General features: G+C 37.2%; 1 protein-coding gene across 9 annotated transcripts in view; it reads left to right on the top strand.

Moving 5' to 3' along the window:
- Window positions 1-17,192, top strand: part of TENM3 (teneurin transmembrane protein 3) — an 869,819-nt gene that overhangs the window by 794,610 nt on the left and 58,017 nt on the right. For all 9 annotated transcript variants that reach the window (XM_027879901.1, XM_027879899.1, XM_027879900.1 and 6 more), the window contains 3 exons: window positions 8,866-8,892; window positions 10,490-10,510; window positions 11,439-11,585. In XM_027879901.1, coding sequence (XP_027735702.1) covers window positions 8,866-8,892; window positions 10,490-10,510; window positions 11,439-11,585 — 195 coding nt within the window. The remainder of the gene's footprint in view (window positions 1-8,865; window positions 8,893-10,489; window positions 10,511-11,438; window positions 11,586-17,192) is intronic.

The raw sequence follows: 17,192 nt of genomic DNA, 5'->3' as shown, positions 1-17,192 counted from the left end.
AACTAAACACTGGCTATGTATATTTCACATACTAAACAATTTAGGCACCTCATTTGCTTACTATCTTTTCCCTCCTGAGAACTGTAATCATAAAATCATAGGATCATAGAATAGTTTGGGTTGGAAGGGACTTTTAGAGATCAACCCCCCCTGCAGTAAGCAGGGACATCTTCATTAATGTCCAGATTTGGTTGCTCAGTGCCCATCACAACAGGCCCTGCTAAAATGTTTTAACGTAATATTTTACCCTTTCCTGTATCCCTGTGAGAACAGGTTAAATCAACAGTCTGCTGCAAAGCGATGGAAAATCACCTGTCAATTGTTTATTTGGTCTGGAAGTGACATTCATGGATCTGAGGTGAACATCCATATATCATTTTTTGAAGCTCAGCCTGCATTCCAGTGTGATACAAGACCGCACATGCACAACTGGTGCCCGAGTGATAGCCCGGATGAAAATTTGCTCTCTGATTAAGTTTTCATAACACAATTGTACTAAAATATGTTTTTATTTCCTTTTTGTCCTGGCTTGCAATGAGTTCAGTGACCCTCTCCTGTCTGAGTAGTTGTTCTGTGAGATTAGAACAGATACTATTTCAGAAAGTCTATTATTTTTTGAGATATAACTGTCATGGAACATGAGTATATTAAGTATCTGTCATAGGAAGCCCATAAATATGAATACTTTTCCAGCTGCTTTTCCATTAAACTCTGTTAGCTGAATGAAATTAGTAAATAATTATGTCGGTGGGGAACCTCCTGTATCCATGTGCTGTGTAATATCTCAGTTTTACAATGCAGCTTAATTTTTTCTATAGACTAGATTAGTTTCAGTGTGATCTAAATTGCAAATCGGCCAATTTGCATTAAAACTATGCCTTCTTGTTCAGAATTGTCAACACCTCTTTTTTAAAAGTCTTTAACATTAAGCATGGGTGGGTAAGACCATCTGTTTAGAAAGCTTGCCTGCAGCTCCATTACTTAACACAAGACAGGTTACAGCTGTTTAATTGTTATCATGTTGAACGATTATCTTTCAATCCAAAATTAATATTTAAATACGTGTGCATGGAAAGCATATCGTTAAACATAGATAAGGTACATGTGGATTAATGTCATTAAGCATTCATATTAATCCCTCAGGAGGGCTAAAGTTAGCACCGTGCTACTTCAGTGCTACTTTTGAGTGCTGCATGAGGCTACTTTACCTGGTATACAGAACTGAAAATCAAATCCAGTGGTGGTCCACTGAGAAATGTACAGCTTGTGTTTATATTCCAGTGAGAATTGGGATCTAATTGGTTTATATTCTAAGAATTTCCCCTTAAAATTTAGTTGAGGAAAAAAAAATAACAAGGGACAGCAAAGTATTTATTTTAACCCTTTTCTTTTCATGAAAAGACATTCAAACCAATCACACCACAAAATAAGTTTTCTTCAGCAAGAAGTTTCTAGTTTCAGCTGTTTTAGCCAGAAAAACAGGAAAGTCATCTGGTTTAGATATTCAGAATTATGAAAAAAATAAATAACAAGAGCGCACTCCCCTAAGTGTGTTTCCATTAGCACAGACTCTGTTCTGGTGACTGATTAAAATGGTTTTCTGACTAGGGACATACATGAAGGCATCTCTGTGCTGCTTTTCTCTGTGACCAGCATAAGTACAGAAATACAGCTAGTGTCGAGGAACCCTAAGACATCATCTACTCCAGCGAGTTATATGGTCTGCACCTGTTCTCTTCACGTGTTTAGCTTAGGGCTCCTTACATTACGGATTTCAAATTTGACTGCAGGGAGATGACACTTTATCTCTTTATGGATCGGAGAGCAAGTAAAGACAAATGTGTTTCTCCAGCTAATTAAACAAAGTGCTTATAGGAAAATTGATATGGCTATATGTCATTGCGCTATACGTTTTTGACACATGGGCTTGACTCTGTCTTCTCCACATCTGCACATTAGCAGGAGAGCAGCCTGGATTACCAGTGTGACAATCACCACCATCATTTTAGTGTTGATGCTAGTTGCCAAGTATGGTTTCGTTTTCTCTGGAGTTGAAATTACTGACAGTATTAACATTTCATAGTGGTTTAACGTGTCACATATTTAATGTACCTTAATGCATTTGTGGGAATTCTTCATAAATTTTAAGATTCTTTTGAAAATTTAGAATTTTGATCAGAAGGAAATTTTTGTCCCTTAAATAGGAATAATTTCTGCTGTATGAATATGTTCTGTAATTACGAAAATTCCTAAAGTTGTGTTTTCCTTTAGTTATAAGTTCATGGAGTTATACCTGAGTACAAATTTCATCTTAAAAGTAAGATTGTATCTGAGTAAAAGTATGACCTTTAACATGCAAACAGTCTTTTATCAGATTAAATCAACCAAATATTTAAAATTAATTCTATCCAATATCAATTAGTTCACCACAATATTGTGAGTGAAATCCTACTTTCAAAACACCTGACTACATTGCATTTGGGATTTCACAACAATATTTATGCCAGTACCCGCAATGCTAAAACCTCACAAAAAAGAGAGGATGACTTTTTTTGGCACCCAGAGGACTGATAGCTACAGTTTAGCAAGGTTTTGTGAAATCTAGAACAAATTTGGGTTTGATCTTTCCTGTGCCTAAAGGTCATGTTATTAATTATCCAAGCCAAGCCTTGAATATGCAAAATATTAGTCCATTTGGTAACCATAAAAATACTCAATTACCAGGTAAATTTAAAATAGTGCACACATTTCTGGAACTGTGAAAAAAAAAGTGGGCCTTAACACATTTCAAGACCAAGTATCTCAAATACAAATTATCTGTTAGCGTACTTTAAATTGCTAATTGGTTGATTTGCATTTAAATAGGGACCACATGTGAAGTTCAAGTTCGGCACATTTTCAGAGAACAGCAGCATTTTCTGAGCTGTGAAGAATTTTAAAGCGTGTTGCAAAGCTTACTTGAGCTGAAGTGGCCAGAGAGTAGGTGCTTTTGTGCACTATGTAGTTGTGTGCTAGTCAGACACATTCTGTAAATACTTTTAGTGAGGAAGAAAGATAGAAACAATAATGCTTCCCATCCGATCCATCCTTTAATATGTTTTCAAGCCAAATTCACCTTCCATGCAGTTTCTAAAGTAAGCATTAGGTTTTACCTGCCTCTAAGGCAGGTCTTCACAAGTTTGTCAGTGGTCTCAAATGGGCATTTGAACTCTTTCAGCCTGTACATGTGAGGTAGTTTTAACTCCTTAATGGCATATACACTTTCTTCTAAATCTTCTTCGAGCTAAATAGGTGTTAAATGGGAAACAACACTGCTCATGAATATACCAGCAGTTCCAAATTTCCTATGTCTACTACATCCTTAAAAGTAACTGAATCTTTTCTTCTAAGATATATATGGCTTTCCAGTAATAATGATGAGAAATCATACTTTATGGTAAAATCGGGATGGTTTCAAGAACAAAAAATGTAAAGGACAGATATGCCTTTGGACATAAAAGCCAATAAATGGTTGCTGCAAAGAACGGTTGCGATTTTGGCAAGGGATAAATTTAAATGAAATCAGGTCTCTCTGCAGGTAACTAAAGTGCGTAAATGATGAAGAAGGTATGAGCTCAGGGTGAGGGTTATGTTTTGGCCTGTGTCGGGAGGAAAAGAAATAAAATTATGAGAAACTATAGTTCCATCCACGTGCTCTCCTTTACAAGAAGGGCAAAATGGGAATTTAGGAGTAAAAATATATCAAAAGGGAAGAGTGTTTGTAATCCTTCTCTATTGGCAGCAATGCTCTGAACATATGGTATGTCAAAGACAAGGTTCTTGAAAACTCAGAGAATGGATGACGACCATGAGCTGCTTACAGTGGAAGAACATGTGCTTTCGGTAATGTTCAGCGATGAATAGAAGGAATTGCATTTGCAAATGATACCAAAGCCTGCTACCCCCAAGCACTTTGGACAAGACAAGAATTTAAAATTACTTCAACAAATAGCACAGACTATGCAGAAAAATAAGGTGCAAGTCAACAAATGCTGGGTTCTGTGCTTAAGTAAGAATAATCAGCCGCACAAATCCAAGATAGGAAGCAGTTTGCCAGACAGAAAAGACTCAGAGAAGACTGTAGTGGATTTGAATTTGTAATGAATTTGACATGAGTGAACCTTTCTGAAGACAGGCTACAACAGTAGCTTTAGTACTTTATGGATTCTAGACTCCTCTAAGTTTTCTCGTAGAGGCATGGAGCTCCTCAGAATTTGCATATGGATGCATGGCTTTTTTTAGTTACTCCTTGGGAGTAAAAGCAGTTGTCTAAAGGAATCAATATGCTACTCCCTAAGTCTGCTGTGGGTAGGATAAGAAATACTGGGGTTAAATATTACGAGGGATATTTGGGGTTCTATGTTCAAAAGGTGTTTTTATTGTCAGATAGTTAAACTGTGGCTGAGTGTAAATGAGAGGAAATAAGGGGGATCTGCTAGCCATGTCAGGAGAAGTAAACCACCAGGACTGAATCTTGAATAGATTAGAGAAGTCAGACCAGAGCTGTCAACTCTGAGTTTTGTACCGTGTTCCTCCTAAACAAGCACCAAAACCTGTTTACAAACTGCATTCTCCCTAAAGCTTGCAATGAGTTTTCTGTTGGCCAGTGTCTGTGAAACCACTGATAAAGTGTGTGCCTCACCCCCTGCTAGTGCTTGGCTGCACAGGGAGTAAGAAGTGATGTTCTTAACAAGAGACAGGGTGATCTCCTGGTTAAGGATGATTTTGAAGAATCGGATTCTACCCTTGATTCTACCATGTGTTTTCTGTTAGTTTTTCACAAATGCAGACTTAAAAGGAGTGTTCTCCGACTGTTATTCGCTTTCTGAGAACAAGACTTGCTGGTGTGTGAGCTGCTAAAATACTGGTTTGTGTATTATATCCTATATAATTCTAAGAATTCTGGAAAATTGCATCATAGGTGTTTGTAGTCAAGTGTGTGGAGACTTCTCGCTTTCTCATTCTATGCCTTAGTTACTCACTGGTAAAATGAGATAAGAATATATTCTCTTCATAAGAGTAGTATGAAGATAATATCCTAAATAATTTTGACTTAGGAAGGAAGGTGACAGAAAAGTCTAAATGAGAACAGTTGCTTCTTCGTTTAGGTTAGCATAGTGTGCCTGCTACAAGGGCATCAGCAGTTTGTTGTTTGTGAGAGAAGGAGTACTGAATGAGGACCGTTAGCTCTGTACATTCACAAAGAAATAAGTGTATAAAACTTTCACAGGTAGCCATAAATCCATCATTGCCTGAAATAAAAATTAATAAGTGAAGATATTAAAACTTTTTAACTCTAAACAAGTAGATAAAAGCTTAAGGGAAGCAGTATAGTACTAACGTACCATAGTCTGCCTTACAGGTAGTTTTTATTTCAAGAGAAACCTGCTATCTCCTTATATGACACCTGGTGCAAGGTTATGCAGAAGTTAAGGCACGACTGATGCAAGATACAGTGTTCACATGTTCCTGTAGAAAATGGGTATCTGAGAGCATGGGATTTGTGTTAGCAGCAAAGATACTTCTGCCCTTCACCAGTGACTGGGAATTGCTATAATGAACTGTGGGAGATGGGGAGAGTAAACAAAGTGGAGCTTGCTCTGAGGAGCAGAACAGCATTCTTCATTGTTGCTGCATACTGAAAGTATTTCTTCATCATCTCTTCTGTTTTTTTCTCCTCACCTTCAACCATCTTTTCTCTTCCTAATTTCTCCTTTCTGTTTTCTTTTAGACAAAGAGGCTGTAATGCCATAAGGAAAGGAGAAAGCTGATAGTAACAGTGGAGAGGAGGCAAAGGTTTGACTCTCACTTTCAAGGTGTAGGAAGCAAAAAACCTTAAAAGTTATTTTTTATTTAGGCTGACCTCGATCAATATGGCTTTGGTCACATTCATTTGTATTTTTTCTTCATGTCTGTGAGGTCAAACCTGCTCTTGGAGCAAAGTAACTCATGACTCTTGTGGATCTATGGCATATTGTAGTCTAGTGTACAGGTTATGAAGATCATGATAGGTGAAGATGTCTGATGGAGGATAATAATGTGAAGAGAGATATATATTTGCTATACAGCATTTAGAAGCATGTCACTGTTATAATCCTTTATGACAGAATAATCAGAATAAAGCAGTGTTATAAGTACCAATTAAGGAACATCAAATCAATGGATATGTGACTCATGCTGATTTGAACAGGAGCTGATTGGAGTAAATGGATTTAATATGTACTTTTATTCTTAGGCTATTCTGTCATACCTGGAGGAAGTAGCGTATGAATGAGGAAGACACTGACATCTCTGACAGGAAACTAATGGGAGACATTACATTATTAAAAAAAAAAAAAAGTCAGGTTTTTGACTGGTTATGAAATATGCTTTGTTAAATGTGAATTTGCCTGACTGTTACCACTTTTTTATAGAATAGATTTATCTGCCACATATTTATATAAATATTCACACAGATATCCTGTACTCCTGGTAATAATAACAAGATTTTAAATGGTGCAGTCTTAAACTCTGCAAGAAAACCCTTGTAGGTACTTTGCCTGGTCTTTTTAAGGACATAGCATAACCTATATGTGCCAAGATGTGTAAGTGTCTTGCCAAGAAGCACCTGCTGAGATGCTTCATCCTACTGAAGCGCTCCAAATCCCACCTGGAATTGTCTACAGGGGGAAAAAGGCTTGTATTTTGTAACTCCACATAGGTTCATTCCTCTTTCAGTTGTAGTGCTGTGAAGATAAGGAAGACAGCATGGCTGGTTAACCTTCACTGCAAAGTTATACTATTTTTGGTCATTCATTTTCTGCTTTATGATTTTTCTACAATGCTGCATATTAACCAAAATAGTTTCTAACACTGTCCTTAATGTCAACTGACCATAAGTAAAAGGATGCTGGAAGGTAGAACTTGTTTTCCAAGCATTATAGTTTTGTGTTCTGGAACTGACTTCTTATAAGACTACTGGATACAAAAAAAATTTACAGAACATTTTCTTATTCTCTCTCTTTTTTTTTTTTTTTTTTTTTTTTTTTTTTTTTTTTTTTTTTTTTTTTTTTTTAATGAAGGGACTGAAGGGACTATTTCCAGTTGCCTAGGAGTTGTTTTAATGTTCTGGTTTGTTATCTATCCCTACATTTGTAGAGGCATTTAATGTTTTACTGGTGAACAGATGCATTCCCTAGACAGATGTAATTGCTTCCGTTTTATGAGATAAAGCCTGATTTTTCCTCCATGCATACTACACTGTGTTTTAAGCAATGTAGGAGCAAGGGGAATTTTACTGGATGAGTAAGAGAAGAATTTGATCCACCCTGAAATGCAGCTGTATCACTTTTCTTTTTGTTTGTGGTTAATGTGAAAAGCTACTTAGTTTGTTGCCATTGCTCTAAGTGTTCTGTAATTGATGTTTTCATCTTCTTACTTTGTCTCACATTAACCTTACCATTATAGCGGGGGAAAAAAAAAAAAAAAAAAGCTGTGCAGTGGACACCTGACACTTTCTTCAAGAGAAAGGAACTAGAAAGTTTCCACCTCTTAGTCATAGCAGTGGCTGTGGCTTCTATGATAGTATGTCTTTCATCACCTCCCTGTTTGGCCTCGAGAGGAGCTTTTTTCCATTCATTCGAACTGGAGGAAAGGCTATAGTTGGAAATGACTTTCTTACCCATCCAAAGGGATCGTAGCAAGTGACAGAGGACTGCCAGACAGGGACTTAGAAAAGGTCACATTTTGAAATGAAGAGAACACTTGAGGGCTGTTTGGAGAGACCTTGGTCACAGCAAAAACGGGATTGTTTCCAACATTGTTGACTCAGCTTGGCGTGTCCCAGCTGCAGTGGTTGGTCTGTAATATCCCATCACCTGTGGCTGGGGGTTGGTGGCTGGGTTTGGTAGCCTGTGGTGGACCTGACCTGTGTGGTTTTGCTATATGACATTAACCCCTTTAACACAACTGCAGTTTATGTCTGTTTCCTGGAAGTAAAGAGGGAACATGTAACCCATCTATGCTGTGTCTCATGTATTAAAAGTAGGGCCTGCTGCTTGAAATCCTGCTTATGCTCTGTATGTCATTCATCCATCTGCCTCTCGATTTTTTTTTGACAATTTGTCGTAACTTACAAAAAAAAAAAAGTCTTGCTATTCTTGTATATGCCATGTTATTTATATTTATACTTCTAGAGCCTAAGTTTAATTTTCACCTGTTTTTTCAAATGGATCACCACACTACTAACCCCACTACACCCTCTTCCACCTCGTATATACAGTCCAACTTATTTTATGTACTTGGTTTGTGTGCTCAGAAGAATAATTTTGGCTGAATTGAAGCCAAAAAAAACCTTCCTAAAAATCCTGTTAATCCCATGAGAATTAAGATAGTGTGCTGGTTGTGCTGTCAGAGTCATACGTGACCTGCAAATCAAAGATCTTCCTGCATGGTCGGTGTTTAAAGCTCATAAACTAAGGAATTGCTCTTATGTTGTGTTGAAAATTGAATTTTTTAGCTAGCTTTGATTATATTTTTGTTATATGTAAAAATCAAAGCATGTGAAGAGAATTCAGAAGAAAAATGTAGCCTCAGAAAGGTAGCATCTCTTTTTCTTCTGCAGGCCTAGTTTCTAAAATAGTTTAATTGAATCATGATGATGTTTGCTGAAAAGAGAATTTCTTGCATTTTTAAGAGCTTTGAAATACATTTTCAGTTTGTAATGTAAGACCTCTCATGTCAGGTGCACCTGCTTGATTTGCATGTGAATTCTGAACAATTCTTGTTTTATGTGACACTTCTGAAATGTCTGTCTGTTTTTTTTTTTTTTTCTTTTTAATTCTCAAGCTCACTATTTGGATAAGATAGTGAAAGGTACTGTATATTTGCTCTTTGATGACATGCCTGTACCTGCGTGTATTTTTTTTTATATAAATATATAGTTAAAACCATACTAGTTTGGGCAAAAGAATCTTCTCTTGCATACATTCCATGGATTATATATATAACTCATATGGCTTTCAACTCATTTCAAATTTAAATTTTACTTCTGTTATATGGTAACACTTTATCAGTAGTTATACATTTATATACAAACTGTATACGTGTTTAAGACTTTACCTGAACCAATAACTGAAGATAGTATTCATTTGCTGTTTGGAACTTTTTTTGTTGTTGTCAGTTTTGTTATTGGACCTCTACCTTTAAAACCCTAAATATTTAGGAAACAAAGCAAAGCAATGCTCTTGTTACAGAACAAGTGTCATTAGTTCTAAAGAACAGATTAATTATAGAGATGTGCGTGTTTGTATACAGAGAGATCAATAGAATACCTGAGGCTATTAAGCTTTTGATTATCTGAATGTAGAAAATCTATAGGAAATTATGACTTGTATTTTCTATGAGTCTAGAAAAATCTTTTATAGTCTGTTCAACATTTTCAGTTAAGAGGTTCAAGGATGCAAAAACCCAATATGAAACAGCAAAGGTTCTTGTATCTTCAGTTATGGTGAAAAATTGATTCAGAAAAATGTTTAAAATATTCCTACCCCTCTTTCCCTGAGTATCTTTCTCTATTCCTTGTGGTTTTTTTACGTTAGAATATTGCAATATTGATGGCAATATCCAGGCTTTCACACTATAAGTCTTGAGTGTACCCAGTTGACTCCTAAAATGCTCTGTCAGTATTTCAATTATATATGTAAGTCTTCCGTAAGTCAAATAGAAGAATATTAAGAAAAAAACAGATCTCAGTACATAACGAATACTATGAGCAGTTGCAGTCTGAAAGAAAAGGAAGAGTAGCAAAACTAATTTCAGCCTGGCATGATGGCACAATATCCATAATTGTAGCATCCCTGTCCTTCCTCATAAGAGGTTTTCCTGATTCTCTCCCTTCTGAGAGTGATTTGACAAGAGTTAAGCACCCTTTGTAACTTTTTTTCTGGGAATGTTTGTAATTTGGAGCTACATGGTTGAAAGGAGTCAGTAAATTCAAAAGTCTTTAGAAGAAAAAAAAAAGCAGACTATTACTACTACTTCTGAAAGACTGCTCTAAGCTCAACTAAGGTTAACCAAAATGGAACAGTAGGTTAGTTCACAAAGAAAGTTGTTCAAACAGTGAAGAATTATTTACCCAGTTACTTAGGGATTTTGGATAAAAGTTTACAGAAAATTGTTGTGTCCAGAAAAACCTGATTTGTAGCCACTTTCTCATAAGATACTTAGTGCCACATCTGTACTTGCTTCTGTCAGTGTCTTACCATAGTCATAGTTAAGGAACACCAAAATTACATATTTATAGTGTTGTCATCCTCATACAGATCATGTTGGCTGCATGCCAGATTTCATCACTAGGAAGTGACAGATACTGTTTTTTTTAATGCAATGTTAGACTGAAAACAATTATCGATTTTGGATATAATAAATTATGTTAATTGTTTCCCAAATTTTCCCTCCTTGGCCATAAAAGCAGACAAGATAGGATATAAAGGTAACAGCACAAAAGCCTTAGGGAGATTGTCACAAAAAATCACTCTCTGCTATCTGTCTTGAAGCACGTCACTACCGTGTTTTTGTTCAGTCTATCAATGTTTATTGTGGTCCTTATGGTATTTCATTTTGTCCGTCCTAAGTAATCAAATACGCACAGCTATTACATTTAGTTGGAAATCCTGTTGGTCCTGTCCCATCCGTATGCAGCCTGAATCCTAATGTTTGTTAGAATAGATGCTAAGCTGCTTCACTATTTCCTGGGCTTTGCTTATTCTGTGAAAAGGAATGTATTTTTGGCATAAAGTATAGTCATTAAAACTGGCCTATACTTTGTGCAATTATTTAACGCACTGTAATTTCACATGAAAACACGGCAACTCTGAGACCAGATAAAGTTAACATTCTCTTTTATTATGTGCCTAAAATCATACCCATTTTCCTACTTGAGAATTTGGAGGGATTTGTTCATAGTAACAGGGAGCTTAAACATTCGTGCCAGTAAGTAACCACAACTGCATAGAGCAAATAACGATCTACTCTCTGAGCACAGAAAAATGTATCATTTTACACGGCTGTGTTTGCACTGTGCACTCATCTCTTGTTACTTTGCCAAAAAAAAAAAAATTTTTGAAAAGAAACCAAACTTAATTTTGTCTGGCCTGCAGGTATTTAGAGGATTGGTGCATTTATTTCCTGCTTGTACAGGTAAGTGGTGTCTCAAGTGTCAGGCCAATCAAAGATGCCACTTTGTTAAGAATTACATTCCCCAGGTAATGTTGCTGTTCCACTCCATGTGCAATTACAGTATTTGTGCTGTTCCTAAGGCCTGTTCCCAGTAAGTGTCCCTTGTTTGTATTTTTTTTTCTTTTTATATTATTGCAATATTTAAATTACTTGTGATTGTTCTTCTTTGTCTGTTTCAACAGAGGGCTGCCCTGGCTTGTGCAACAGCAATGGGAGGTGCACGCTGGACCAAAATGGTTGGCACTGTGTCTGCCAGCCAGGATGGAGGGGAGCGGGTTGTGACGTAGCCATGGAAACTCTCTGCACTGACAGTAAGGACAATGAAGGAGGTAAGATGTACCAATTGGATCTTTAACTGTGGGGAGAACATGTTGAGGAACAGAGATTTTACAGTTGGGTGATTAAATACTGCCATGAAAACCATACACACATTTTACTAGCTCCTGTGCCTGTAAGAATATGCTGCGGTATCCAGTGCTTTTATATGGCATATCAGCAAAGCCTTACAAGCTGCGTTAGGACAGGTGAGATATGTCCTTAGAAAAAGATGGGTGTCACCTTAGTTCCCCTACAGTGTTCTTTTCTACTAGAATAAAACAGGGTCTCAACTCAGGGAACTGTTGTGGAGGGGAAAAAAGGAAGGAGTTCATAATTTCAGTGAACTCACAAGGAAATTATCCCAAAAGAAAAGGCTGAACTAGGAGTGTACATTTTGACCTAAGATACAATTGCTGGAAACAATTGGTTGCCCAGCTCACAGAGATCTTATCCCTCAATAGCATGTGAATGCTCAGGTAACTCAGAGGATGCTCCCAAAAGTCTTTTTTTTTTTTGGCTTACTTTTCTGCAGTCTGTCATTCAAGTGGCAGGTAACAATCTTCAGGGAGATGCAAGCAGGACTGCTGATTTAAGGAATCAATCTGCAATTATTGCTGTAGGTTAGCGAAGCTAGAGGGGCTGTGACTTTGGCATGACTCCAGAATCACATTTAAAAAAAAAAAAAAAAAAAAAAAAAAAAAAAAAAAAAAAAAAAAAAAAAAAAAAAAAAAAAAAAAAAAAAAAAAAAAAAAAAAAAAAAAAAAAAAAAAAAAAAAAAAAAAAAAACAAAAAAAGACCACAAAAAAACCACAAAAACAAGATTAAATGTGGATGCAGTCAAATATTAGATCAGCATAATGCTTTTATTGTCTATCTTTCTTCCCCTTCTCATCAGTTCGTTTTGCTTAACACCTTCAGATTCAGAGCAGAGATAAAAACTCCATTAGGGCCTCTGGATGATGATAAAGTCATCTGTGACTTTGTCTTTCTGTTTTAGACTGCATATGCCTTTGCAATTGCTGGTGGGCTCTTTGCTCTCATACCCCAGCTGCAGTTGGGATCTTAGATATCAAAAACCATAAATAACAGCAGCATTTACTTCCTGAGGAAAATAAATACCACGGTTAAAACTGTGCTCCTGTTTATTGCTGCACACATCTTTTGAATTGTCATCCTTGACTGTTACATATAACATATTTTGAGTCAGTTTTGCACATTTCGGGACCTAAAGAGCCCGGCACAGATTCCATGCAGAGAAGTGCCGTTTGGGGAGTTAAGGTCATGTGGGCTGGGGAATTACGGAGATACGGAAGAAAGAGAAACCTGCAAATATGAAAAGAGACAAAGCAAGGAGGAGGAGAAACTAGGTGGAAGCATAAACAACTTGGAGGAAAAAAAAAAGGTTGTGTAGGGAAAAAAACTGGGAAAAAACATTGAAAGCCAAGTAATAGACTCAAACAGCTTCAGTAATTGTTTAAGATCATAGAAGGATGTGACGTATCAGGGAAAGAGTCAAGAGCAGGTAGTGGAAAAGGAGGAGACAGAGGAGCAAGGTGAACAGGAATGCATGTCATTGAAACTAGGGAAAAGAAGCTGCTCCTTCAGACTGAAAACAATAATAGATTTTCGTGAGGAAAAGGGGAAAAGGAATGAGGAATTGGAGCAGAACAATCTAACAGGATGACTTAAAGTTCAAGAAAAAAAAACAGTATTTGGGGATGGGGAGCTAATGCTAGTATTTTGTTGCTTTTTTTCTTGGTTTTCTTCATTATTTCCTTTACAGATATCATTATGCAGCTATGCATGAGGAAGGGTTGGCCAAACGCTTGTTTTGCCATGGTTGGTCTGCCATGATAATGGTATTTGACCATGGCATTTCTTTAATTTATATGCCTTGATACAGAGCATATTCACCCCAGTATTTGACTGTGGCTGAGGATAAGGGTTAAAATGTAACTATTAAATCAAATTAAAAATGGAAACATACCTAACAAAACTGGGAAAAGAAAGTCTTCTTTGAAGCCCACCTGGAGAGAGAGTTGTTTCTTCCCTTTGCAAAAGTACCTGCAATCAGCCCGCTAATCTCCGAGCAAGTCATTAAAATTTCAGACAGCTACAGGGAATGGCATAAGGATTCTTCTGGTGTATTTGTTTATTGTGGGAGATTAGGTTATCTCAGCACTTATGCTGAATTTATAGCTTGACTGCGGGTAGTGTGATCTACATCTCACTAGGCTCAGTGGTTATATAATTAAAGTTATCTCAGTTGTTAGCTATTTGTTATGCTGTGGTTAATGTTTATGCTTTATCCTACACTGGATAAAATACATTTCATATATAATATGAGTACAGTTCAGTAATAAAAGTGTGTGCTGTTCCTTTGATTCTTAGCTCTTTCTGGAACTGATTGTTCAAATTCTGTGAACATGAGCATCCCAGGGACCTCAATGGGAATACCCTCCATAGGAAATCCTAATGGCATCAGGGCGTACTTGATTATTTCCCCTTCTAGACACTATTGATATATGATGGGATGTTTATTATTTATCTTCCATTTAATATAGATTTCTGAGAGCCTTGCAAATCATTTCCTTTCTCTTTAAGGCTCACTCTTTATTTTCCCCTGTGTTTGATTTGGATTTTTCTTTAAGTATTAGCTGCCCAAAAGGAAAGTGTGTGGAACAAGCAGATCTTAGGCTGAATTGAACTCTTAATGACTTTGTGAGGAGAGGGAAAGTCAAAGCTCTGTCGGTGGACTAAGTCTAGTTTCTTAGGGAAAAAAAATGTGTCATTATTATACTTAACAGAGTGGGTCATGCTTTGTTATTACTGTAGGAAGAATAAGCTGGCTACTCTTTAGATGGGTCTTTATTGAACAGATTCTTTAGTTAAAGGTTGTTTTTTATTAACTCCTATCCAATTATTAAGAGTAGTTACAGGCTTCCACGAGCAGGATTTAAGGGATCATTAATATTCTTTTTTTAATGAAATAAAAATAAATACTGTAATAAAGCATACTTAGCACTACTGGATTTTTAAAATTACTTGCATAGTTTAGGATAGCCTGTTCCTGCTAAACATTGTTACAGAGTAGTACAAATTCAGCCTAAAGATTACCTAAACCAAGACCTCTTCTCTTACAGTGGATACCAGTAATTGCTTAGCAAAACACTTTAATAGGGTAAATGTGAACTTATACTTTCTTTTGTATACTAACAGACTGCTAATTAAAGTAAGAAATTACTGCCAGAGAATGTTTTGAATTTCAGAAGAGTTACTAAGTTCAGAGATAACCCAAGATAAGGAAATCTCAGGAAGTATCTACTTGACCTAGGAGTGATACAGTGGCATTCTCATGTACTCTGGTTTGTGCTTCAACACTTCCCTATATTCTTCTGTGGTGTCTGGTGAGTGCTAGGTTGATATATCTATAGGACTTATCCACAGTGACTCCAAGATTTCTTTCTGGAGTGGCAACTCATTTCACGTCACACGTTTTTATATTTTGGCTTCTTCACTCCCAACAGGAGTAGGTGTGCTTATAGAGATACTGCAATAGCAACACTGAACAAAGTCCTTGCTCACTGCTTAGTAATAAATCAAGGGATACTTGTGGTTTTTTGGCTTTTCTGATGAGCTGCTCCTACAGGCTGTCATTTTTGTGTCTGTGATTGACTCCATTCATTATAGCCTGCTGTAAAATTGCAAAATCGTAAAATGTGAAAATAACTGCAGTTTGTTAAAACAGTGCCCTGTGCTTTCCGGTCTCTTGCCTTAGTTTGCCAGTCATCCAACCTGTGCTGGTGGGATGGCCAGAGTCACAGCTCCAAAACTATATTCCTCCTATGTAGGCACTGAATTTCACTTCTTGGAGATTTTTGTTACCTAAATATATCATCAGCTTATTTGGCAAGAATGTGATTTATGAAGATTCTTGGTTGCCATCCACCCTTGACACTGGCAGAAGCTGTGCCCAGGACTTACTTTGTCCCCCTATTTTATTTCTTTCAAGCAATTTTACTCCATTCAAAAGCAAACACTCCCACAGATATATCTTATTTTGTAGACATGCATCATGAGAATCCTCTGTCCTTATCTTCTCTAATCCTCTCACTTAATCACAGAATCAGAGATAGACTTGGGTTGGAACAGACCTTACTGATCATCTAGTTCCAACCCTTCTTCTGCTATACCAGGTTGCTCAAAGCACCATCCAACCTGGTCTTAAACACTTCCAGGGATGGCATGTCCATAACTTCTTTGGGCAACCTGTTCCAGTGCCTCACCTCCCTCACAGAAAAGATTTTCTTTCTAATATCCAATCTAAACTTAACCTCTGTCAATTTAAAGCCATTCCTCCTTGTCCCATCACTACCCGCCCATGTCAAAAGTCCCTCTCCAGCTCTTGGAAGCCCCCTTTAGGTACTGGAAGGCTGCTATGGGTCTCCTTGGGGCCTTCTCTTGTCCAGGCTGAACAACCACAACTCGCTCAGTCTTCATAGGAGAGGTGCTGCCACCCCATGATCATCTTCATGGTCCCCTTCTGGACTCGCTCCAACAGCTCCATGTCCTTCTTACTCTGGGGATCCCAGAGCTGGATGGAGTACTCCAAGTGGGGTCTCACAAGAGCAGAGTTTTGGTGGTTTTAATTATCTCCCCAAATGACCAATGTTATCAATGTTCCATTGGAATTTGGTGCATTTTGCTACAAAGGTAAAAATCAAGATTTTTACAGCTTTTGAGGAAGTAAACACTAAAGTAACCATTACGTATATAGACTTAAGTCTAGAACAAGAAACTACAAATAGCCTTCTGAGACTGATAATGACTGCCCAGCTGCCTGTAGGCGTTTCTATTTTCTTTATAATTTCACTGTCATATTTGAGTGATATAACTGACAAGCCAGTGTTGAGCTAAGCCTCATATTTTTCAGGCCAAACAAAATTCATCACTAGTTTTGCAGAGCCATTTCAGAAAGGAAATTTTACTCCTCTTCACACAGTGCAATAGAGTACTCAACTTAGCAGTACTAGATAGCTCTAGCCACATAAGTACAGAGAAAGAATGAAAAATGTTTTCTCAAGTTATAAGGAGCCAGATTCATAACCATCCGTCACTCGCCTGGGCAAGTTACTGATAAACTCCACAGGAAAATAACAAACAGCATATCCCTCTATCTTGGCTGGTGAAAATGAGATTCTTTCTCTGATTGATGTTAGTGGAGAGGCTTGTAAAAATGCATTTCCAGCTGATTAGTTCAGAAGGTGTCAATCTCGTGCAGTTTTATGACCTGCAGACTATACTCCAGATGTACATTTGCTTTTTATAAACTAACAAAGATGAATGGAGAAATTTGAGCATTTCTTTGGCAACTGCACCAGATATTGCCTGGGAGACCATACAGATATATAAAACCCCAAAACTATGCATTTAACTGTCAGTACCCCCAGCTTTGACACTGATCCAGTCTTCTAGAGTTAAAACCAGCAAGGGAGATCAGTACTTCAACTAGGAAAGGGTTTCATGTTTTACAAGATTGAGGCTAGAAAATCACAAGAGTCACAGACTATTCGAGGGTGGAAGGGCCTCTAGAAATCATCTAGTCCCACCCCCTGCTC

Source organism: Empidonax traillii, unplaced genomic scaffold (genome assembly GCF_003031625.1).
Source record: "Empidonax traillii isolate 1590-97213 ecotype Southwest subspecies unplaced genomic scaffold, ASM303162v1 scaffold60:size2069287, whole genome shotgun sequence".
In the NCBI taxonomy this organism is placed as follows: Eukaryota; Metazoa; Chordata; class Aves; order Passeriformes; family Tyrannidae; genus Empidonax; species Empidonax traillii.
The sequence above is the reverse complement of the archived record's forward strand: the minus strand, read 5'-3'. Positions and strand labels throughout refer to the sequence as shown.